Source organism: Acanthaster planci, unplaced genomic scaffold (genome assembly GCF_054643075.1).
Source record: "Acanthaster planci isolate LZ-2023a unplaced genomic scaffold, COTS_SCS Contig237, whole genome shotgun sequence".
NCBI classification, from domain to species: domain Eukaryota; kingdom Metazoa; phylum Echinodermata; class Asteroidea; order Valvatida; family Acanthasteridae; genus Acanthaster; species Acanthaster planci.
Genome location: NW_028257858.1, coordinates 3,569 through 30,402, shown reverse-complemented (window position 1 = coordinate 30,402; position 26,834 = coordinate 3,569). Strand labels below are relative to the sequence as shown.

The 26,834-nt window shown below is 41.6% G+C and overlaps 1 protein-coding gene across 1 annotated transcript; it reads right to left on the bottom strand.

Annotated features, from left to right (window-relative positions):
- Positions 1–26,834, bottom strand: LOC147794980 (uncharacterized). The gene is made up of 7 exons (XM_087132372.1): positions 21,689–26,834; positions 20,714–20,924; positions 6,393–6,622; positions 4,078–4,218; positions 3,610–3,711; positions 410–483; positions 1–127 (listed from the first exon to the last, which is right to left on the bottom strand). The coding sequence occupies exons 1-7, from the start codon at positions 21,785–21,787 to the stop codon at positions 1–3; spliced, it is 984 nt and encodes a 327-aa protein (XP_086988498.1). The 5' UTR covers positions 21,788–26,834.

Genomic DNA, 26,834 nt, shown 5'->3' with positions numbered 1-26,834 from the left:
CTAGCACTTGTAGTTGTAGAGTGAAAATGTGGGGAGTCCCATGATGAAGCCCCGGCCACATTGCAACAGCACGCACAGCTTGACTATGTAGCCATCGTTAGCATGGGGCAGTTCCCCATGGCACTTGCTGTAGTATGGGAAAGGAGTGGACTCTCAAGATGAAGCCCCGCCCCCTGCAACAACACCCACAGCTGCTGTGCTGCCATCTTTACCACGGGGCGGTTCCCTGTGGGCCCTGACATTAGGTGAACTGACAATAACATCATTGAGTGTCCCAAAACTAAGCCCTACTCCTGCTGCACTGAAAGGTGCAACTCGATAATGTTCCCACTAGAACATAACTCTGCTTCTTCTCACAGTCTACTGCACGTACCATGTTGGTGCAGACCATGCATGGTATGACACTCACCATCTGACCTCTCTCACTTTCACTACTCCCTTCCTGCCCACATCTTCCAGAGTAAAACTCTCTTGGCCAACATCCTTGAAAAAAAGAGTCCGGTTCATCAGTGTCTTTTCACTGAGCTGGCCCTTGAAAAAATACTTGAGTTCATCGAAAGTGATAAACGGCATTTTCCCCTGTCCACCAGGAAGACCCACAATTTCTGAGGCCCTATTCCAGACCACATCCCTGCTGATTGGCGAGTTGGATGTCAGACGAACTTGACTCGGTTGTACATGCCAGAAAAAAAGAGAGAAAAATTCACCTGTCTTCTCCGTCAGCGTGCCGCCGCTGCCACCAATGTGACATGAACCTCCTCTATGGGTCTTTCTCGAGCTGATGAAAGACATTATGAAGACTTCTGCTAAGGTTTTTGTGACTCTCAGCCGTTTATTTTCACACTGTTACTCCTGTCTGGCATAAACGCCAAACCCCACCCAAAACAATGTAACCTAGAAAACACTTCTACACCGGCACCACAGCAACGGGTCTCCCAGGCTAACCAGCAAGGGCCCACCACACGGCTTTTGTGTGGATCCGTGCTAGTGCCCCCACTGGTCATCTGACACTAATGCTACAATTCCAAGACTCTAAATCAAGAACTTTTCCCATGAGGACTCTGTGTCTCCTCTGTTGAGCCATTGGTTTTATGTAAAAAGAACATTATGTATGCATGTACATATACATTAAAGGGTTTGCTGCAACTGTATAGTTCCAAGGTTACTTTGGAGATGCTACTCTGGTTCATACCTAGTGATTTCAATTTTTAATGCACTGTCCTCCCTAAATATGGGATGTGATGTAAAAAACAAAACTAAAACCACAAAACAAAGAAAATTAAAACAGACCAAGTAAATAACTTCCACAAAAACATGTTTACATTACAAACCTTGTACAGCCATTACTTCATTCTTGTGTCTATTTTACTCACACTGTGAACCCTTGTTAAACCCAGGTTTTTGGTCATGATTTCCTTGACTTGTCCTTTTCGTTTTGTGATAGACAGCACTACACTGCAATTTCAAAATTAATTTCATAATATTTAAAAAACTTGAGACGTTCCACGTCTGTTTGAAACAGAACATATTCGCATTTCTAAGCTCTGAAATTAAAATGTCCTTGGCATGTTGCCTTCCCATATATGTGCTAAAACATGTCGCGTTAAAAATCATGCCAAAAAATCAAAGTTCTGAGCAAAAGTAAAAATTTTACAACATTAAAAAAATGATGCATTTTGATTCTCAAAAATCTCCAAACATCCCACATATAAGCCTAGACCAAGATATTGTGCAAATCTGGCCAACAGAATATACGGTGTGTACACCTGTTCACGATGGTATAGCCCATCGGTGTGTGTATATATATGCATGCCTTTTCCAAATGCTGTGCATCAATACTCACTACCCACACTCACCCATACATTGCCTGGGCTCCAGTCCATAACCCAATGTCTTAATGGTTTTTGACCAAGCCAGCAAAACTCACTACAGTTAAAAGAGTACAAGTGAAAACAGCTCTCCAATGGTCAGTGCGGGACATTGGTCATGTTTAATTAACAGACTGTTGTACCTTCTGTGAAGTAACCCTGTAATAATAGACTATCACCAAGGGTGAAAGTCTTTGAATGCTCAGTTTGTACTCCTGTACTGAGGGCTCCACAATTCTTCATCCTACTGTTGTCATGATTGGGTTGCCATTTCCCACATTTCATTGAATGAAATACCTGTAAACACAATAAATGTTAAGTTACGAATATCACCCTCATACTCATTTTGCGACTGGACACCTTGTTGCTAGCTATATGCATGATTTACATGTACATGTCATGTTATTCAAGAGCTCGTAATTGGTCCATTAAAATGAATCATTCATATTCTTTGAAAGCTTGTTTTATATGATGGGCTTAAGACTAGTAGTTGATATTCATACCCTGCATACCTGATTATCCTCCCCCCAAAAAAACAATCTTGCAAAACTGGAAGAAAATTAAAGAAAGACACTGCTACAGACCCAATAAGTGGTTGGCTTTCTACTCGACAGGCCCTGTACAGCATGTACACGTGTATGTTCGTAAATGAACTGCAGTACATACACTTTACTGTACATTGCTACAGTAATTGTACTGTATGCAGGTTGAAGCACTGGGATAAAACATGGTAGCTTGTTTGCCGTGGGTCCCATGCATAAGGCCGTATTATCTCCCTTCGACAAAAAAGTACCATAACCCATCTTGAAAAAGGCTACCTACACACAGGCAACCCAAGGTCTTGCGAGAAGAATTTTGTAAAACCTTTAGTTAAGGAGACATGTCAAGAAGAATGTGAAAACAAGGAAAATTTAAAAATTCATAATGTTTTGTTAAAGTGTAAATTTCACATAGATGTGTTCAAATGCACTGTACAATTAAGACATTACACATAGTACAATGCAAACATTTAAATGTGGTTGAGCTGATGGCATTTAAGGGTGCATTGGGCAGCCAAAAAATGACCTACAACCACTCGCATCTGTAGAGAAAAGGCAATAAGTTACAGTTTTAGAGGTGGGAGGAAAACACCAGAAAGGAAATTTTTCTGGATAAAATCCACAGAAGTCAGGTAGGGACTGAAAACCCTATCCACATGTGGACCGAACCGGAGATTGAACATGGGCCACAGAGGTGAAAGGCGAAGAAAGAACTACCTTGCCAACCCAACTCCCAAAGATTATTTTGAAACAAGTATTTTAAGATGCAGTCCACACAATACATCATAACAAATCTATCAACTCAAAAGAACCAGTGGTCAGAATACCCTCAGACTTTTTTCCCAATAGCGTCTGAGCCCTTAGTAATTTTAAAATAACTTTAGTGGTCATTTTGATGGCAGCCGTTACGGAATATGGCAGCCACATCTCACCTGGGTAATATCATGAGTGCCTTAATATCTAAATGTTGAGGGAATGCATCAAGCTATGTGTGCCCCAAATTTGGTATGCTGCCGTACTATAAGTCCTATCTCATTCTTTGAACAACTGAAGGCTATGTTTATTAAGTCTTCATTTCTTTATTGCCACATCTTGTACTGCTACATGTATGAAAGGCAAATCTCACATACATCTGGACAATTCTGGTTCACTGGACAATACACTCTTCAAAATTACAAAAATATAAGAAGTGATCGGCTTACACTATGAATTCTTTGATGCTGTTCTTCTTGTGGTAACACTTGCTGAACCTTGTGCTGTGGAAGTTGTTGCCGCTGATGTGAATGCTCTTGATGGCAGTCTGGCTGTTCATAAGAAAGTGGGCTACCTTGAACCAAATGTGCATTCTTTGAGGACGTACTGACTATAGACAGGGCAGACTGGCAGGATGGAAAAGATTGTGATTGATGAACAAGCTGTTGCCTTGCATTTTGAAGATACTGCTGCTGCTGTCTTTGTATATCTTGAAATGACTGCCTATCAAGAATCTTTGGTTCCAGCAGTGCTTTATGTAATAGAGAAGTTGTTGTCTGTGCTAATGGTTGCTCAACCTTCACATGCTCATTCTGTAATGAAGAATAACTCACTGGTTTTTGTTCTGAATCAGCTGAAGCAACACAACTACTCAATACATTTTTAGCATTCACTGGAACTGTATTGGAACTAGTTACGTGGACGAGTCCCTTGCTGTTTCCACTGTGTGGTTTAGACATTCTGCTCTGATCTACATGCGGTGTCTTTTGCCGTTTCTTTTCCTTTAGATGCAGTTCCCAATTATCTCCAATACTATTCTCCTTCCGCAAGCCATGACCCTGCAGGCCAAAAATGGATTTCTGGTTTACTGTTAAGTCTCTTCACAGCACCAATATTTCAAAAATTCCCCTTTGAGGAGTAAGATATATTGTTTGCAGTATTTTAAGGGTAGCTGTAATCAATATGTTTTCATACAAACTTTCAAAGTGTACCCGTGTGTTTCAATTAACCTTATTTCCAACTTTTTGATTGACTATTTCAAAGGGTATTTTACGGCAATTTTGGTTTTTGTGCAACGAGTATTTCCATATTCAAGAGAAAAACTGTGATGTCATCTTAGGAAGAAAACCTGAATGTTACATTAGTTTGTAAGTCTTGCATTTTTGTCCATTTGAGTGGACTCAATTTTCTCTTCTTTGCTGATTCATTGTTGTTTATGTGCATAGCAATATGCATGGCAGTATGAAAAGATACCAATCAATCCCTTTCTCAAATTTTGGATTTCCAATCTGAACAGAAAAACCTATGCACTGAACTATGTCTTCTCTTGATGACTTCACAGCAACAGTGCCCTCAGTTTTCCAGGAAAGCAGGAATAACTTTAAGTGTTTAAAGAAGGGCCCTTTGAATGAATTTCACCAAACAGGAATGTAGAAGAGTTTCCATACAGTGAAGAAGAGTATTTGTGTCTAAGAAAACTCATTGCAGCTACACTTTAAGCCTTTTAGCTCTTGGTAATTATGCTAATCCAGCTCAAGAAATAACAAATTTAAATATATAGCCAACACAGTGGGCCAAATCAATGCTTTTGAAAGGTTCCATTTTGTGAAAAATAAACTACCTTGGAAAAGGCATTCTTGAATAAAAGAGGAGCAGGAAGCCAAGCAACACTACTGACGTGTTCCTTTTTTTTAATTTAAATAAGCTCACTCAAAAGAAAAAAAAAATTTACAAACATGGCCAATCCAAAAATGTTCCCAAAGTAAGTGGGTTAAACTTTATTTAGAACAAGGAACTTATAGAAAAACAAAAACTGAGGGGAAACAATAGCACACATAAAAGACTCACAATGTCACTGCAGTTTGGAAAGCTACTGAAAGCAAAGCCATGGACTGCAATGAATACACTGTATCTATATTCTTGTTCGCCCAACTGGTTCCCTCTTTCCGAGAAATTACTTGTGCTATGAGAGGTGGCAGAAGCCATTAGTGTCAAGTCTCTCCGCAAACTAGTTTGTAAAATAATATTGGTGATATAATGTGGAATTACTTGGAATAACAATGAATATGATGATGCTTCAATGCCATTGGAAATGTCAAATCTAAAGCAACTTTTCAAATGCTTGATTTTGCATTAATTCCTTAGGACTAGCACTTTTTTTAAGTTTATGGTAAGCTTGGTCTGCACATCACTTTGTAACTGACCTTCCAAAGTTATAATACCATGAAGAAAGAATTCAAGACATGCCAGGAAAAAGCTCAACTATCAGAAATCACTGGTGTCGGAAGTGGGGCAGGGGGACCAGTGGCCACCCACTGTTTCAACTAGGGGGCCCCCCATTTCAGCAGGTCCTATAATGGGGTGGAGCTTAATGGATTGGCCTATTAATATGGCAGATGCCTGATGGTCTAACAACTGCCCTCCCACACTTTGAAAATCATTCCTCCACTGATGTTGGCCATGAGAATGCTAAACCATGAGAACATCTGAAAACTTGGATTGGACAAGATACCGATTGCGCCAGTTATTTTCAAGCTGAACAATGCAATATAAAATGGTGTCATCCCATTTGAAAGGAAAAGATAAATATTTGGGTTGGGAATTAATTTTTCTAAGTTTAGGTAGCTCATAAACAAACTTATCTACTCCACCTTGAACTAAAACCCTTGGTTATATCTGATCTTCTAATGGTGTCATCCCGTTTGAAAGGAAAAGATAAATATATGGGCTGAGAATTAATTTTTCCAAGTTTAGGTAGCTCAGAAACAAACTTATCTAGTCCACCTTGAACTAAAACCCTTGGTTATATCTGATCTTCTAATCATCTTCTTATAAATTCCATTCATTTTGTACATAGTTCTTATACCATCAACTTTTGTCCGTTCGCAAGCAAAGCTCTTTACAGCAAAGAATGGTAACATGTTACCAGATGTTTATGAACACCTAATCATTATGAACACCTACATGCTTTTGCTGATGAAAAAAATTTAATATACTGCAGGAAAATACATACCTGCGAATAATCCACAGTGGTCTGAACAGCAGTTACTTTAGCAAATTCTTCAGTCACTTCAGGTTTCATCACTGTTGTTACATTTTGAGATCTTTTCCTGTCATCTGCATTTTCTGAAACCATGCAAGATGCTGCTGCTGTGTTCTTTCTGTCTCCTGCTGTCATAACTGTGGCACTCTGTTTGGGAACTGCTGCTTGTATGTTTGGTGAAGGATTTACATCATTTTTAGCTAAAAAAAAGACAAACATAATTGTTTAATACCCAATGTACCATGGAGTTTATTTTCACTAGGTAATCCAAATCATTTCAGCTATTTTGAGAACTGAAAACCAGAATAGAAGGAAGCAGTATCTCAGTAAAAGCAAGTCTTTTCATAACAGGCTCTGTTAAATGTGCGCTTTACTTCTGCTTATTCCGTAATTTGATTGCGAAGCCTCTGCCCCATTTAAGGATAATAACAAAGGTTAGTTTTGTTTTCTCTCAATAACTGGCCATATCGGAATTATCAAATTGAAAATTTATTTCAAAGTCCCTCTTTGGTGTCTCCACACTGTCTTCTTAGCCAAGGTCACTGTTCGGAAGATTTTCAAATAGTTTTGACTCTCTAAATAGACTATAAGGACCATTCAGAGTTCATTTTTAAATGGTTGATAAAACACCCATCAGCAACAACAGTGGCCCCTGAACAACATACATGTAGATAGATTTTTTCTTCCACACTGCTTTGCATTTGGTACTTGGGATGACATCACAATTTCTAAATGCATTTACATGTGCATAAATTCCTTCCCCACATTAAGTGTGGGTTGGGTCTACTAGAGAATACCCACCCAAACAGTCACTACATATGCAAATTTACCATGCATGTATTATTCATTCGCTGAAAAGATTTGATCACCTGTGGTGCACCCTGACCTCTCACAATGCAGCGTGGCCTCACTGCCATGATCATCCTTTTTGAAAGCAGCTCAAAAGGTCGGAGCCAGGGTGGGGAGGACGGGCGGGAGAGGACTGTTTGGGTAGGTATTATCTAGTAGACCCAACCACACTTAATGTGGGGAAGGAGTCTACGGCACTCTACCTACCCAAACAGTCACTACATATGCAGAGTAGCACCAGTCTAGGTGGGGGGAGTTTGGCGATGACACATCTAATGGCGAGAATACACTTTTACCTATAAACGTTATATATTATAAAGTATTATTATTAAGTATAAAGAGGAAGGTATAAATTTGAGAAATGGTAAAGGAACTTCACAACGACTTCTTGTCTGTCCTTCAGGAGGTCCCTTTGACCTCTGCGCTGCGGACAGCAGGATGATCCTGCCATTTGCGATGTCAATTTGCAGGACATCCCTCAAGTTGCAGGAGGTAGAAGGAGACTTCCAACAGGCAGTTTTGCAAAAGTCTGCAATGGCAACATCTTGAGAGTAAGACAAAGATCCAGATCCTGCTCGTACGTCATGAACCCTGATGTAATAATGACTATGTTCATCAGAGCTTAAGGCCAGACTGGATTAGCAAATCTAATGGCCGAAGCCGTCCAGCAGGCAATAGTGAACTGACACCGCTGAACGGTGTGTTCTCATGAAAGTGATAAGCGATGGGGTTAATATTGTCCCTTTCAAGCTATCCTTTTAGTCAGGTACCACTTCAGGACATGAACAGGCCCCCAAAGTTTATCCGCATCATCCCCAGGATGTGAGGAGGCGGAGAGTGTAAAGATATGAGACAGATCGGGTGAGGGAGTCTGATCCTTAGTGAGAAAACCGATCGAAGGAATGAGGTGAACATCATGTGGCTCCATACACAGACAGCCTTTGGCAATGGGGAGAGCCAATAGTTTGCTGCCTCCTCAGGACTTAACCATTTTCAGGAGAAAGGCCAACCTGACACAGGTGTGTGTAAGGCAGTCGTCATTTAGGGTTCAAAGAAGTACCGGAAAGTATCTCCAGAACCTAGCTTAGGCCTTATGACCAGACCTATTTCCCAACAACGGAACAGTGGATAAGCATATCACAAAAGAGGTGATGGAATGTCATGTTGTTAAGGGCAGTTACCGATTTTGAAACCAATGTGTATGGCAGCTAGGGCTGACCTGTAGATACAGTACTTGTAGCTCCAAGTGAAAGCAGTACATGTACACAAGGAAGTCTGTTATAGCACTCGCAGGAGGGTTAGCTGGAGCCAAAGCCTGACTATCGACGCACGTAAAACAATGCTAAAATCTGCTGTCACATATTTGAAAGGTGGGCAGATGACGTCCCATGCGGCCATGGCTGCTAGAGAGTCCCGCCAAAGAAGAAGATTGTGGGAAGTTAATAGTGAGGAAGCGAAGAGATTGATGTAAGGCTGCTCTATCATCCTCGGGAGAGTGTGTCCACCATTACGTCATTGGACCCTAACATGTGGATCGTCTGTAGGTTAACTGCATGATCCCTTGTCCTTTCCATTAATTTGGTTGGCAATGTGAAAAAAAAGAGGCAAGAAAGCCGCAAGACATACTCAAAGACAGAGATGACACTATCATTCAGAGTCTTTTGCATGACTGTAGTGAGGTCTGGGCAGGAAGGAAAACTATCTTTTCTCATCAAAGGAATAACCTCGATAAGAGGAGAAGAAATAGGTCAGAGACCGAGACAAAGACTCCATGTAACCTAGATAAAGTTGGTGTCAGTCTTTATCGAGCAAGGAGTTCCTAACAAAAAGGCTTGCTATGCATAAGTTGTCTTTAGCAGCAGTGTATAACACCTGAATATGCAGAAGGGTGTCGAAGACATTCATGTCCAATTGAAGGTAAGCAGTGTTCCGTACCCAGTGTGGCCGCCGGCGTCCCGACTGCGATGGGAAACTTTGATCATTTTCACCCATGAGTGAAAAATAAATGGCTGGCGTAGAGGAGTCAGGCCGCATGACGTTTGCGACGGAGCAACTCTCTCTGTGAAAAATACATGTTAACCTTAACTGGATGAAACTGCGAGTAATTTACGCTCAAAGAAAATCTCCGCAGACAAAAAACAAAACAAAACCATTTCGATGTCCGAAATCAGGTTAAGCACTAACAAAGTACATGCATTCATTTCAGAAAAGAATAGGGTCTAGCAGAATTCTCTCTCTTCGTTTCGATCATGCTGAGCATTTATATCGGAAGAGAAAGCCCGCGAAACTATTCCAACAAAATGGGTGACTCACAGCAGACCTACTACTGACAGACCTCGTAACAGTTAAAGTAAACAGATTTTTGGACTAGCCCACTTTGAAGCGAACATGTTTTGAACAGTGTGCACTGTGCATTATGGTTGGGCTGCACAGTAGAATACCTGTGCTCACATGGCGACACATAAGTGGGGCCACAAAACGGTTGTTCTGCTGATCGCAGGATTGTACGTCGAGAGACGCAGTGAAAATAGATTCGTAAAATTCTCCTGCAGGGCCCCTTGGGGAACCCCGGGATAACGGGGTGTCAAGGGGTGTGTACAAATCAAAATGGCTTGAAAAATGTTAGGTTCTGATGTCTGGGGATGCAGACTGCCTCTGCAGTAGTAGGTCGGCGTCATGATGACAAATTTACCGTGACAGAACTGAAAAAGATAGGAAGACTGCCTGGAAATGTTATTTGTTTGTTATCTTGGTGCCTGGTACCGTAGTCTCGAATGCCGGTAGGTTTAGACTTGTGGCGGTCATTAGAGATCATCAGATAAAGCGTGGACTCACTTCCCCGTGGCCTGGGCGGGCCTACCGGTGGTAGCCAGAGTAGCTCCAGAAGGCTTTGACGGAGCCTCAGGATTTTTTTTTGGGGGGGGGGTCCGCATCTGATGGCGTATTTACCAGGGCAACAATCCGGGAAGTTGGTTCGGAAAGTGCTACCGAGTGGATTACGTATGGATGCCCATGCAGTAGATACATGTATCTTGGAGGCTAGCTAGGTCGCATTTGTATTTTCCATAACTGATAACATAAGGAACTTGTAAAGTTCCAAGGACCCTGTTATAACAATGTCCCACTGTGTTCAACAGAGCAGATGTCTCCAAGACGTTCTGCTTGAAGGCCCTAGATAAAGGGAAGGCGACAAGGAGATGTTGCCCGGGACTGCTCCAGGAGCAGTCCGCTAAGGCGAAGAGCCAACTTCGCGAATGGGAGCCCCATAGCAAGAAGTATCTCAAGACGTGGGGCTGTCGGTTGACTGGCACGGGCGTGGTCGGTGCCTTCCTCTGGAAGGGAGGCTGATGGAGGATCGTGAATCTGGAATATGTCATAGGCGGCGAGGACGCCGATAAAATTGGTGTTATCTTCAACCAAAGACACGGTGACTTTGCTTTGACTGAAATAATGCTATGCTATAGTCAAGAACATGAAACTTCATGGTCACGGTTTTAAAAGTTGCAAGTTGTATACCTTTTTCAAATCAAAACTGTACAAATTCATTGCATAACTGCAAACTAATTATTTAACACACCTCCTGCATGCTTGGTCTGATCTAAAAGACAGGATTGGCCATACATCAGATCCATTCTTTGCTTGTAGTTTAAGCAAGTTTGAATAGGCAGTAAAGGGCATTTCTTGTTTATAGACGAAGTATGGCTTACTTAAGACATATTGGAGGACTAACATGCTTGCCATGTTCCTGAATGTGCCTATCCATTGGGCCCTCTACATCACCCCTTCCTTGTCATGAGGCTATTGACTTCAAAGTCTTTGCTGCACGCATGTTAGCTTGGGATGTCCAGTGGCCTCTAATATTGTCAATTCGGTAGGAGGTACATCCCATGAAAAAATGGATTCTTCATCCGCTACTACGGGTAATGACTGGCAGTTCGAACACTGCATTCCACTTGGTGTATCCTTCAGGCCTTCAAATTGAGTTGACCACGATGAAACAAACCCCTTTTTTGTTTGGCCTTGTACTTTTCTTTGGGATGGGATTCAGTATTGTCAACTGAAATTGTGCCGAAATAATCACTGATAATTCACTGTCTTTTTTTAACCTACAGCTGCCATGTTTTGACTCATTGCATGCAGAGTATACAAATAAAAGTAAACTACAACTTTCAACAAATCACTACTTACTAAGACTACACGTGCACACGGCAAGCGTGCATGACTGCATAGCAGGAAGTACGGTACACGGACAAGTTCTTCCTTCAACAAATCACCATTGATGAAATTGCTACGCCAGCAATACACATGAATATTCATCACCCCAACTGTTGCATACATTCAGACGTAGAGTGTGCAGGACTCTGATGCATCATTCATACAAGTTCGGACAACAGCTATTTCTTAACCACTCGACGATTTTGCCTAGTGTCATATGCAGAAAGTACACACACACACAAGTACCAAGTCACATAAAACTGTCTTCGAGCTTCCGGCTGTCAAAGCTCCTCCACGACATACGTACAATAACCAATGATGTTTGGTACCCAGACACAAGGGTATTTTACAGTGTGTTTGTGCATGTATTTTCCCGTGTGTGGAAAGGTGCCCGGCTAAATTTAAAGCGTGCTTTATACATGTACATGTAGACATGTACATGTATAATGTAATGTACGTAACAATGCAAAAATCATTGTACACCCCATACTGACACAGGCCTAGCTGTTTACTTTTTTATCAGCTTTTGTGAAGAGGAAAAAATCAATCAAAGGTAAATATGATGACTGCTATCAGTGTTGTTGTTGACACTGTCACAAGACCAGACGCAAGACCAGACACAAGACCATGCACAAGACCAGTCACAAGTAACGGGGTGAACAATGACAAAGGAATGCTTTTGTTGCAGTTCATTTGAATAGCTTGTGTTTGAATTCGGAGGTCTTGTGTGGTCTTGTGAAGGTCTTAAGTGGTCTCGACTACAACACTGACTGCTATTCTTGGCAACCAAAAACAGACACTTTTATTTCGAGAAAAAGTACCTGTCCATTGGGCAATTGTACTTAATTTTTACTTGCCCGAAAAAAATTACTCATCCCGGGCAATCGGACAACCCCTAATGTTGAGGACTGATTACAAGGAAAATTTTTGGGGGGAGGGGGTTCCTGGTTGTTCGTTTTCTATAAGGTTACTTGTAAAGTCCCAAGGACCTTATAACAGTGTTCCATTGTAACTGTCTCAGAGATGTTCTTTCAGAAGGCTTAGGATGTAGGGCAGGCGACGAGGAGACACACATGGTGTGTTGCCCTCCAGATAACAAAAAGGGAGCGGTCCAGTAAGGTGAAGATATTTAATCTACTTCACATCTGGGACCTCGTAGTGAGATTATCTGAAGGCAAAGGCCCAAGATATAGAGTGGTCAGTCAACTGGCACGGGTGTGACCGGTGTCTTGCTTTATTGCTCGAAAAGCGAGGCTGACGGAGAACCAAGAAACTGGAACATGTCATTGGGGTGAGGACATCTGTTGAATTGGTGTCATTTTCAACAAAAGACATGGTCACCTGCTTGGACTGAAGCAAGGCTGTGTTATAGTCAGAGCCAAATGTGCCCTATAAATTGATGGATGGTCAAACGGAGGACTGTCAACTGGAGCAGACTCTGGTGCATGCCAAATTCTGGCTAGAGACTAGAATATCTCCTTGCATGAACGATCAAGCAGGCGAGTTTTTGAAACATTGGCCCGAAGATTCCAGTTGTGCTGTGTGGCATTTGAAAGAGCCGTGGTTGGTGTCCTCTTCCGGCAGAGCGGTTGATGGCAAGACCATGTTTCAAGTGCTCGGTGGCAACCCTCTGATGAAGTGAGGGTTGCACGGTCGGAGATAGAGCCATGCCACGCTCCAAACCATGGGTGGGTCCCATGGGGAACGTCCTGCTCCGACGGGGAAAGCCCGGGCTGGTATGACTCCAGTGTGAAACCCCGTGCGGTGCCATTATGGCTCACGACCGAAGAGGGCAGAAGGGGCTGGTTTATCAGGAACTGGTCCAGGGCAGTGGAGGCCGTCGGTGGTCTATCAATGGAAGTCAGGGCTTCATTGATGAACAGGAAGGCTGATATTCACAGCTCAGGAGTAGGCTCATGATGATCAGAGCTGTTTGTGCATGCCGGGTGGCTGACCCGGCGACAGAGGTGGCAAATGGGGCAGCAGGAGGCGGAACACCTGGGGAGCATTTCCGGTGAGGTCAGCAGGAACTGCAGAGTTCTGGGGAGAGGGACCAGGAGAAATGAGGTCCAATTACCTGGTGATGCCCAGTTGAAAGCCAGAGCCACTAATGGACTATAGTGGGTTGAAGCCCTGGTGGCGTAAAAGCCCAGTGGGCTCTGTAGAACCCAAAGAATTAGCAGGTGCTGGGGTGACATGGTTTCGAAACACACCAGGCAGGGCGGGCCCTAGCACTCATGGGGAGCCCTCAACAGTGAGTTCAGTATCTGGGCGAAAGGAGGTACGAAAGGTGGCCACTGGCACAGTAGTCTTCTTGGCCGATGTTAGACAGCGGGTGGTGCTCTTCGGCATCGCCGGGGGAATGCTGGTGGAACACTGCATGGCTTTCTTTGGGCCATGGCAGGCGAATGGTGTGCAGTACTTCACGATGATAGTAGAGCCGGCCCAGGAGATGTTTGATGGGGCACTTTCTCGGGAGTCCCGGCTGGCTCACCAAGCCAGTGATTAACCAAGGAGACAGGGTCCTTGCCACATCCTGGTGGTATCCCTGCTCAGGTATTCAACAGTCAACCACAGAGCTTCTCCGTCAGCTCCGCGGGGCCGAACATAGCCAAATCAAGGCTGGAACCCCCTGGATGACCATAAGGCCTTTTCCTTGTCTTGGTAGATGGAGAAGACAAGGGAGTATGACAGATCCTACAGCAACACCCTGAATTCAAGCGGGAAAGGCCTCTGATTTATCAGTAGGGTATACAGGGCGTAGTACCTTGCATTACTGAATGAACGAACCAGGGACCTGGCCAGATTATGGCTGGAAATCCCTGGATGACCACAAGGCCTCTTCCCCGTCCTGGTAGATGGAGAAGACAAGGGAGTATGAGAGATCCTACAGCACCACCTGAATTGAACCGCATAAGGCCTATGATTTATCAGTAGGGTAGGCACAGGCGTAGTACCTCGCAGTACTGACGGTAACCACGTGTAGTGTGCACATACAAGAAAAATGAAGAAAATAACACAAAATATAGACAAAGTAATACTTTATTTACAACGGAAGGAAAGGCACTAGGGAAACTTGCATATGTAGTGACTGTTTGGGGAGGTACAATGCCAAAGACTAGAAAAAGTGGATCAAATATTACTTGCTATTTTGACCCTTGGGTGTAACTGTAATTGAAAGAAAGGGAAAATTTCCTGATTTCTCTTTCGTTCTCATAGTAGAAGTTCAGAACAGATTTGTTAAAGTGCATTGTGAAAAACGAGTAGAAAACCTATGGAGAAAGACGGCAACTTTAATCTCATGTCACGTGACCCCCAATGACGTCGCGGTGACCATTTTTGTCCGACACCCTCTCTGATTGAACGACTAAATATGACTGTCTTAGTCTTGGACATCAGAAAAACGTGCACAAAACCTATGGAGAAAAACTGCACCTTTAAATTCTTGTCACATGATTCCTTTTTGAACTTTTTAGTTTTATGAAATATTAGTTGATATTTTAACTCTCCGGTATATTTGTAATTGAACAAAAGAGAAAATTGAACCTGATTTCTCTTTTCTTCTCATAGCAATCCTAAGCCAAAGTTCAGAACCACTCAGTCATTAAGAATGATGACAGTGTGTCATCAAACTTGTACCAATGAAGGACCCTTAAGCACAGATGGTCCTCGAAATATGATGTCATGATGATGTCATCTAACGATTTATTCTTGATTTTTCAATATTTGTTTCAGCCCATTGACTTTGTACACGTTTTCAAGGCAACATTTTCATTGTACAGCAGTATTCAAATGTCATCAAAGTGAATTGTTAATAGCTTATTGTTTAAAAGTGGTAATAGGTATCGACTTGCTTTCAATTATGTTAGTCGATGGGGGTACAGCATTCTTCAGATCATCTAGATATGACGTCATGTAAATATCAAGTGCCCTTGACAGGTTAAAAATTCTGAAAAATGAATTTTGAGTACATGTCTGAGGCAAAATTTGTCCGAATCGCCTGAAAGTTGACGTGTATTATGGAGTGGCATTATGCGGCTACCATATCCCTGTCAGAACACTGGAGCACAAGGCATTAATAAAACACACACTGTGAATGCTATTCCTGGAGTCACACCGTCTTCTTAACATGGTGTCCGAAATTAGCCGAATCCCCCATCCTTACCAAACAAGTAAGGCCAAACTCCTGGAAATCCCAAAGAATGGATAAATGAGCATCCATCGGCAGTGCAGACTTAACCATGTCACACCAGGTAGGCTGTGACAGTGACCGATAAACTGTGCATTTCTCGCGGGGCTTGTGCCATCATTTGCAGTAGCGTTACACGTATTGCCAGATAGACTGTACCAATTACCAAGCACATGTACATATACATGTACGTGTACACGAGTAAGGCGAGCGCACCCTGACCTCGTCGCCCTCTGAACTACGGAGGCCTGTAACGGACATATCGCAAAACCATGGCACACTCGCTCATTCCCCCACCGGCCAAAATGGACATGAAAGTAGACCAGGTCTCCAACTGGCAATTCTTCAAGGCAAGCTGGCAGAACTATTCAGTGGCCACGGAAATCGACAAAAAAGATGCTTCTGTCCAAATAGCCACACTACTGACTGTTATGGGGAAGGAGTGTTATGAAGTCTATCAAAATCTGCCACTAACAGAAGAGCAGAGAAAGTCACCACAGCAAATCCTGACCAGTCTGGGTGCCCATTTTGACCCAAAACGCAATGTGGTGTATGAACGATTCAGGTTCAACTCAAGCAAACAAGAACCCAAGGAGAACATTGACACTTTCCTGAATAGGCTCAGGAAGTTGGCGACCACATGCAATTATGGGCCACTTCTGGATGAAATGCTGAGAGATAGGCTGGTCATTGGCGTGGCAAACAACAGCATACGGGCTCGTCTGCTGCGGGAGTCTTCACTGACATTGCAGAAAGCCATAGACACATGCCGGAGCAGTGAACAAGCAGCACTCCACTTACAGCAAATGGATCCAGCGGAGGCTGAAACAGCTCACTTTGTGAAAAAAAAGCAACAGCCACAAAAATCTGGAAAACCAAGCAAGCCTCCAAAAAGCCACTGTAAATACTGTGGCAAGTCACACAGCAAAGGCAAGTGCTCTGCCTTTGGCACAACCTGTTCCAAGTACCAAAGGCAAAACCACTTTGCCCAAGTTTGTCGGTCATCTGGCAAAGGTGGCAGTAGAACCAAAGGAAAGAAGCAGCAAGCTGGAGAAAAGCTCCACCATATCTATGGAAATGATGGAGACAGTGATGAGGGCATATACACGGTGCAGTCAAAGCCCAAGTACCAATACTTTGTTGAGCTGGCAGTGGAGACACCTACAAAGGAGCAGACAAAACCCATCAAGTTTCAGCTGGATTCCGGTGCAACCTGCAGTACCATGAAGCTGGTAGACTTCAGGCAGCTGAGTGACATGTCTCCAGAGCCATCAAAGACTAAGCTGAAACTGTACAATGGTAACATTATACGCCCTATTAAAGCTGCCAGCATGCGGTGCCAAATTAATGGCATCACAAAAAAAATCCACTTTGAGATTGTGGAAGACGCACCATCATCATTGCTCTCAGGCAGTGCAGCGGAAGCACTGGCACTAGTACAATTCACACAGGAGTGCTTAGTGCATAGAGTGACCGAGTCACCGACTCTCACCAAGGCGCAGGTCCTCAGCGTGGATCTGGTGGAGATACAGTGATGATGTATTTTTCATCTGGCAGTCTAGACATCTTTATTTACAGGGCAAGTTCAATTTGGAATATTCCCTCCATCAGGCAACCTTTCTTGATGTCAGCATCCAGAAGGAGAACAACCTTGTGACAACTGACAAAATACACTGGATGGATCTGGACCCCCACTTTAAGTCCAGTTCCATTGATTGTATTTTTTCTTTGATCTCTTCCCACCTTACATTCTTTTGTTGTTCAACCATGCCTCCATGCAGTCCCCTTTATCCCTTCTCCCTTTATTTAGCCTGCAGCTTTCTTAACCTTTCCTTTTGTCTTCTTGCATTCATCCATGCTTGATTGATTCTCTGTTGCCCCAAAGAAAAAGATTCCTGTCAAGGGGCTCTCCAGACTAGTTGGCTTAAAAACTTACATAAAATACTTGGCTGTACCTAGAATATTAATGTTGACATCAGGACATTGATCTTCTGAAGCACTCCCTTTTCAAGATATCTACAAGGTTTGAACCAAATCGGACATGTCCTTCACAATATACTGCTTTGATGAATGCACCTATAATGTCACGTGACATGGTCATCTGATGATATTATCATCACTTGAGGTCAATGTTCGTCTAAAGCCCTCCCCTTTCAGGATATCTGCAAAGTTGGAACCCAATGGGTCATGTGGGTCACAAGATACAGTGCATTAAAGAGTGCATCATTAATGTCACGTGACTTGTCATCTACCGATGACATCATCATGACGTTATGCTTTGAGACAAATCTTGGCTGATGGACTAAGAGTGCGCACCTAGTATGTAGTCTGTTAGATTGATAAAAGTGACAAAGTCCAGCTGTTGAAAAACATGCACAAAACCTATGGGAAAAATTTAATATTTCAAATTTTATAAAAAAATCAGCTGATGATGTCGTCATGACGTTATGCTTAGAGGCACATCTTTGCTAAAGAGTCTTTGCTTGAGGCAACTATCATAAAGATCTGAAACCACAAAGGGAATAAACGTGCCCTGGAGAAAAACCGTATACAAAAGAAACACTATTCTTAATTTTATTTAATGCTGTATTTTACACTGAGGTTCCATGATAAAGAACAGTAACGCTCCGCTCTGACTGAATTTGTAGAACGTCTTCATGTACAGGGTATTAAACCGCAGTAAAACATCCGTTCAAAGAATTTTAAAAATTCTCCCAGAGCCCAAAACATATACATGTACAGGTTAACTGATGTAAAACACTCTAGGTTCGAAGGAGAAAAAATTCAGCTGGGGACAACAGAGTTTTCTTCCAATATCGATCAAATCTTGGTAGCCATAGTAAGCTAAACGCAAGACCGTTAGCACGTGGGCGCCCTCTATCTCATTTAGTGTCCAAAGGTTAAGTTAGACCAACGCTCACTTCCAACATACACAGTGCAAACATTAACACAATAGTCCGCTGACACAGCTCACCCACTAGGCACAGTCCATTGTCTAGGGATAATCCCTCTCATTACTCGGCTGTCTATTGTGTAGGGATTATTGCTTCCTACTCCTTAATTAAAGTTGAAACTATAATACGTAGGCCTATACAGCAAAATAAAAGAATTCAAAAGAACAATTTAATTAATCATAAGTACATTCCTGACTTATTGAAAACCCCTACTAGACATGGTACGGGTCGGCTCCTCAAATTATGCAAATCAGGCGGTCAATCAGCAAATCCAGCATTCTGATTGATCGAGAGACTCGAGAAAACTAAGAGAAAGGGCATGGTTTTCTCTATACAGACGAGGTGCACTACTGTCAATTATCTCACAACAAAATAAAGACTCCAACGGGACTAAGGGACTAGTGTATAGTTGGCTGATTCAAGTTAAACAGGGCTCCCCCCGGGACAACACACATCTCACAAACATGTTATTTTCTCCCAAAATAAAAGTCAGAAATTGTTGTTTTGGGTATCAAATTGAAATGTATAGCATTTTCATCATTTTATTTGAAGCTCTTATTTCTTTGCGGAGATATTTGCAATTATGTAACACAACTCATTTATTTATTCTGTCCAATGCAAGTTTACACAGATAATGCTGCAAATGTATGCCATCATTAAATTCAAATCCTATCACATAACTGTTGGATTATTGACTTCTTTGGGATTGTTTTTCTAGTTCTAGACTAATGAAACTGATGCTCATTTCAGAAGGATATGTTTGTATAATTAATTGATCCATCTCTGAGTGTAATGAGTTTCTTCCTTTTTTCTTCTAAAGCTTTAATCTGATACATAAAATGACAGTTTCTGATAGTTATCTTTTACTTTATAGTTAAATTTTACTTTCGGGTTTCATTTTTTTCTGGGGCTCACTGAATTTTCGTAGAAACTTTTAATAACAGCTTCAATTTAAAAAAAAAAAAGGCCATCCCTGAATGCAAACCAGGATTTCATAGTGAATTTCTTAGCAATTAAATGTTTTGTACCCTATAATTTGATATTAGAAAGAAATGCATGACTGATAAGGAACAATTTTAAATAGTGATACTAAAATTTGCTTTGTTCAAGGGAAAATGTCAGCTGCATCGCACAGTTTAGGCTAATTTTAAAAGAGGTCTCACAGATAGAAGGATGAACATTTCAAAAGGATGTGTTGGTCTGAAGGGGACAGAGTAAAGGAACTTCCATGAAAGGGTTCATACGATTGGCAAAACTCGGTCCATGTTATCTTTTACCCTGCAGGGTAATCTCTAAAACTCTTACTCAACCTCATGACAGTGGGACAGACCTGTGGGACAGATTGGTCCATGAGGTTCAAGCAGCAGAAAATTTAGCGAGGACCGTGGCAACAACGGAGAAAGAGGGGCATGTGACTTTATACTGTGGCAAGTTTTGCTTATCCTCATCTGAAGATGTTATCAGATATTGAGAAATAGTTATTTGAACACACCTTCTTGGAGTTAGTCTAAATGTACACAGCATCCAATGACTGCTTCTTGTGAAAAAGCGAGTTTTTATGACATAAATGCATGCTGTCTATGATCAGTATCAAGCATGACTTTTCTGGTATCAAGTGAAACAGGACAAAATTGCATTTAAATGTTCAATGTTAATTACATGTAGTTACCAAGCAATTCATTCTAAAATCACGACTTTTTTAAAAAATGAATGCTTTGACGTTTAAAAATATTTGATTCAGACCAGCTGTGGTTAATGTTAGTAAACGGAATGAAGCAAGCAAGAAAGCATCATGAACAAAATGCTTGGTGTTACCCTTAAGTGGGGTGAAATGGTAGTCATCTTTTAAATGACCGCATTCAATGCTAGCAATACTTGCTTTCTGCATTGTTTCACTGTTGCATCTGCTATTCCCTCATCACCAAACAGTAAGGCAATAAATAAAGTTGTCAGAATGATGAGCTACAGATATTTTGACATTGTTGACCTAACATTTAATTCATCAAAATGAAGAGTTAAATAATTTTGGCACTGCACAAGTTAACAAATACCAAATGGGTAACATTAATTTGAAGTCACCTCACCTTGCTCTCTTTGTGGTTTGTTTCTATTAATTTCTCTGTTTCTGGTCTTCTTTGAATCTTGATTTCTTTCTCTGCTCCGTTGTATCTCCTTGTGTCCTTTTCGATGTGGGCAGTCTTTGAGGAAGTGTCCTACCTTCCCACACACCCTGCAGCAGCGATCATTTGGTGGAGCCTCACCTCCAGTCAACACAAAGGTGTCAAAGAAGTATTCCTACAGAGTTTGACAAAATATCTTAAATGTACAATGTACATACAGTATAACATGTATCATGCTGCTTTAATGAACATAGCATGGTTTAAAAAATGTTTGGCATAGTGACATTTCAGTTGCCAATGCACTGGTCCCTGTCCGCTCAAGTGTGTGATGGTCTGCCTCACTGTTTAAATATGGCCAACAAGTCCATCTTACACAGCAAGAAATTAAAAATCAAAACTAAGGAGGGTTGGATCAAACTTTCAAGTGTAACTATGATTGAGTGCTTCTAAATTGATAAAACTTAGCAGGCATTTAATTCAGCTCTTCTGATGACTAGTTAACAGATTTTATTCATCTTCACAGCATCTTTAGTAACTGCATTCTGACTTCGAAGTTGAGAGGTATCAACTTTTTGTCCAAATGGGGAACAATTAGTAGGCCTGCCAGGCTGTCATCAGTTGATGCTTTAAGGGATTACGCTCCCTCATTTGCAACCGTGAAAAGGTGAGAAACAGATTTCAAGGGGGAGGAAGAATACATAAGATGTATAAAGGTCTGACTGGCCTTCAACTGCCTCCATACAGAAAATGCGGATCAAGTGCAAGGAATGGAGATGGACAATAGAGGACCGACTGTTCCCTCCACAGCTACTACCACTGGGATCTACTGTGCAGTGAGAGAGTTGAGAACATTCTCACCAAAGAATGTGGAATGTTCAAGGTTTCCAACTGATAAATACCACGCCTTTTGAACCTTGATTAAAAGCATATCAACATTACCATGTCTAGGAAAACTTTCCATATTTCGCAGGCAGATCCAGCTGATTTCATAGAACAATTTTTTGACTGAAGATGAGTGTTGAGTCCACCGCTTTGCATCAGAGATTAAGAAACAGTCCATACAGTGGTAACATCTGTCCTCACCTCCTCTGAATGTTGTTTTATTTGCTGGGAACATGATGGCTGCATTTTTTTGGAATGCCAAGGGGGTAAAGGTTGTGGACTACCTTGCAAGGGGCCAGACCATCAACAGGGAGCATGCCAACTTGCTGAGGCAGTTTCATGAAGTTATCGAGAAGAAAGTTACTGGGAAAATTGACAGAAGTTGTGAGTTGCTCCAGCAGGATAACACCCCTTCTCATAAAACCATGAAGTCCATCATGGCTGCTGTCACCGGCTGTGGCTTCTGCCTCATTCAGTATCTGCTATACTCTCCACATTTGGCCCCATGGGACTTCCATCTCTTCTCAAATACAGAAGTAGCACTTTGCTGGTAGGTATTTTTTGTGCTGATGATGGGGTCCACACATCCACAATTAAGGCCTTCTTTGAAGCCATTAAAGTTTGGTTACAAACTTTCTATCCAAGCCCGTATATTCTTTTTCTTCTATGTGCCACTTGTGGGTTTTGCTTGGTTATTTGGAATTTGGGTGGCACTTATCCACAACTCAGTATTTAACATCATTGCTTATTGCTATTTACGTATAGTGTACACAACAGAAATTGTAATGGCTCTCGTGCTAAAAATACATGTATGTAAAAATGCGTATTAAAAATATTTTTGTGAAAATATATGTTCACAATATTAATTAAAAATAAGAGCTATACAAAATGCTCTATACACAAACCAAAAAGAATTCAAGTTTCACAATATCACAATTCACCATACAAAATTATACAGACAGTAATTCCACAGAATCACAGTTCACCATTTACATTGAAAATAGTCTTTCCTTTAATTAAAATACCTATATATATAGATAAAGATAAAAACACAAATGTAATGAATAAATGAAGTGAGGAATCATGACATACAACTGATCACTTGAAATCACTCCATCCTAATGCATCACTCCACATTGGCATCCCAACATAAACTACTTGACAGATGAATACCAAGGAATTTAAAGTGATCTACGATGTGTACATCAGCTCCATTGATAGTAATATGAAAAATTTCATTCCATCTTGAGTGAAAATCAACAATAATATCCTTAAGTCTTAGTAACATTGAGGTTCAAGTTGTTGCCAGAGCACCACTGTGTAAGAACCTGAATTTAATTATGATAGTTATGTTCATCATTACCTTTAATGAGCCCAATTACAGTTGTATCATCAGCATATTTCACAATTGTACAATCGTCAAATGAGGGTACACAATCATGCGTGTACTATCAATGTAACAGTGGTGATAGCACACACCCTTGAGGGCTTTGGTATTCGTGGTGATACAATTAGAAATCAAAGAGTTCACTCTGACTACTTGGCTATGGTCGTTAAGAAAATCATGGACCCAACGACAAAGGAATAAATCACTACCAAAACCAGCAAGCTTGTGATATAGTGTGTTAGCCAGGTTTTGAATTTCTAGTTTTAAGTCTCCAATATGGAAAACAACCTTATTCCGAGTCAATACTAAGTTTCTGGTATCAAAACTCACACCCATTTCCCCCTCTCTGTTGAGAGCAATGACAGCAAACATGGCTGTCTTCTTAAAAGTAAAACTTTCTTTCTGTGACAAATACTTGGCAGGGGACCATTGCCTCAGTAATGTAAACATAAACCAACATCGCACACTAACTGATGAAGTATGCAGTATTGTTGGTCTCTTGGAACACTCCTTTGTAAAATCAGTGGATGTTTCCCCACTGACTCAGAGGATGTAAATGGCAGATGTATTCAAGTCACTGCTGGCTTTGCTGTATTTAATGCACTATAACTCAGTCTTTCTCCATAAAGCTGTGTCAACATTCCAAAACTGTGTTTACAGATAGTTGCATGGATCAATTTGCCTGCCACTACAAAAAAAAAATCAGTTGTGTGACATATGTGTTATACTGTTTCTTCATACTACTCTTCCATGACTGGTGCAATATTTCAGTAGTTTTCAAGAAAGTCCTTGGTTTTCCAAGTTTTCCAAGATAGCCTGCACGCCAGTAGTCTTGTGCTGTTCCAGAGTGGGTGTGGATGTTCTATCAGTAGATGCAGCAGTAGGTCTCTTCTTCTTGGGAGGATGATCTATTGTAAGCATATCAACCATGTACATGTAGGCATCCGGCTCTGGGTGCCATGACATGAAAGTGTCCAATTGTTTATTCAACCAGGACGTAAACATGTCACAGTCAAACTGTCTGAATTTCTGACCGAACTTTGGAACAACTGGCTTGTTTAGCATCCATTTCTATATGGCGTGATTCTGTATCCACTTCAGTGTTATAAGCCCCAGGAATGAAAGCTGCTGACAGAGTAAGGAATCTTTCTTGGGCCTACATGATCATATCTCGTGACCTTGTTGGAGCTTTCCTTAATGCTACCCTGTTTATTAATACACGATACTGTTGCTGAGTTGTCACTCATTATGCGAACACGTTTGTTGAACATGTCTTTACAAAATGCTTGTAGTGTAACAGAGGCTACCATCAATTCCAATACATTGACGTGCAGTTCCCATTTTGTACTGAACCAAAGTCTCCCAGTACATGTATGTCTTCCACTGTAAATACCTCCCCAACCAAGCTTTGAGACATCTGAATTCAGGGGTTCCCAGTTTCTATTGATCTAGAACTTGTCAGTACATTACTCACCCACCAATGCAAGTCAGATAGTGCTAAGCTTGACAACTGCACTGAGGACTCATAATTGCCTCCTGATAATTTGATGGCCTCGTTTCTGTCAATTTCCAGTGCTCTGTAATGCAATGGTGCATAAGGCACACCTGGCTCCATGGCCACCAGGCTTCCAATCAATTGTGCCACATCTATAATGCTAATTAATGTCCAGAGAAGAATTGAACAGTCCAGACACTGTTTCTTGACTTTGTTTAATAGCTTTGTTCACTGTCACGGCCACATTAATAGTGACTGTATACATCCCAAGAATTCTATGCTTTGGGTTGGTACCAGGACTGACTTGCGAGGGTTAACTGAGATCCCGGATTGTCAACCGATGAAATGGTATTGGTAACATTTTGTGCGTACTGCTCCGCATCATCACCTTGTAACAAAAGTTCATCTACATAGGCCATGTTTGTATGGCCATGTTTCCTGAGATGGGACAAAACTGCTTTCAAAACTTTTGTCGACGGTCAGGGGGCTGGTGACAGCCCATTCGGCATTGCCTTAAACTGAAATAGTTTTCCTTCCACCTGAACTTTAAGTACGTTCTGTGAGGTTCTCACAATGTGATGGAGTAGTAGGCATCTTTCGAATAAATTGATGCAAAGCAGGACATCTCTTCTCATAAGATTTAACACTGTTTCCAAGTGTCCATTTTGAAGTGGTAGTATTCTGTCTGCTTGTTCAAGGGCTTTAAATTCAATACGAGTCTTTGACCACCGTCTTGTTTTTCCCTAACAAAAATATTAAAGATGATATCCCCAGGTCCATGTTATGTCTCTTCACTAACCTCTTTTTCTAAGAGTACCACAATTCCAGTTTCAGGAATCTCTTCTTTCATGTCTCAAAATTCAATATTATGTGGAAAGGAAGCCTGCTGGGATTCAGAGTCGAATTTAAGGTCAATGCCATATTCAATTTGACCTAGTCCCAGCTATCTGAAGTTATTTTGTCACAGTTATCAGCAAATGAATGCAAACCAGTCTCGCCACCTTGCAAATTATTTGCCACATTGGTAACTTGGATAAAGAGGAGGGTGGCTCATTTGAAGGACATGGCCATTAGATTTGTCTACTTGTTTTCTGTCTCATTTCTTCCTGAAAGGCTAATGGTATTTGGCTCGGTAAGGGCGCTGGTTGGAGTGCCCTTGTGGCTGGTGCTAGGAATATGGAGGTTGGTAGCCTCTCTTGTGATAATGATGGCTGAAACTCTGTGGCCTGTAAATTTGAAGTTTTTGGCTGACCTGCAATTTCCTGGGTGATTCCGCCACATACTTTTTATGTTTCCTTAAGCTCCTTGATTTTTTTGATCAGTCATCACTTAAGAGCAAGTCTGTGGATGGTATACCATGACCACATAAGGGACAGTAGGATACCTGCCAACTTTGAAGAACAAAAATGCAGAATGATCAAAATTTTATTGATGTGGTTACTAATTATTATGTGTTTGTGAAGTGTACATCACAAGCACATAGTGTGAAGTCCCTTACGGCCGGGGTCCAGGGCCCGCTCCAGGGTTTTAGGCACTCTCTGGTGTATTCTGAGCCATTTTGGTTGCATTTTTGTTCAAGATTCATGACCAGTTATTAGTAACAAATCTTGTGCAAAATGCTAATATTTAAAATAATTTTGATTTATGTCCACTATTTTTCCCACCATGTCTTTCCCAAGAGTGTCGACAATGTAAGACGTCTTTGTACACCCACAAGCACACTTCTTTGCAATCTGTGAGTAGGGGAACATCTTTCAAAACAGTTTACTGCAATGATCTGCAACACTAAGTGATAGGCTGTGTTCAATAATAAATTCAGTCTTCATCACTTCAGCACTGATTACACTCACATTGGAAGTACATGTAGTAGCAAAGAAACTGGTCAGCGATCTTCCACGTGTAGCATCGGCTGTGGTTTTGTGCTTTTTTGTGTTGACATGTTCCTCAACGTCGCTCAGTCCACCGTGGCTTATGCTAAAATCAGTCAAACACAAGTTACAATGTGCGTGATGTTCTCCAAGTTTCAATGGCGAAAGTACCAGGAATTTCTGGGAGTATTCCGGCCTATACTTCTGCAGAATACGTTTCTGTCCTTTACTTGTGTCGTTCATTTCAATGTCTCAGAAACCACGGAGGTAGCTGGGTAGAAACTCAGTCTTCAGTCGGTGAACGGCATTGCTTGCGGCGACACAATCATGCTGTCATGACAATCACATGCAATGTCAAAAAGTGTGGCTTTAATTACGTCATCCACAATGTGCGAGGGCACTCGTTGTGTGTTAAATCGTGTTCCTCGCTACACAGTGTCTCGTCGTGCGCGC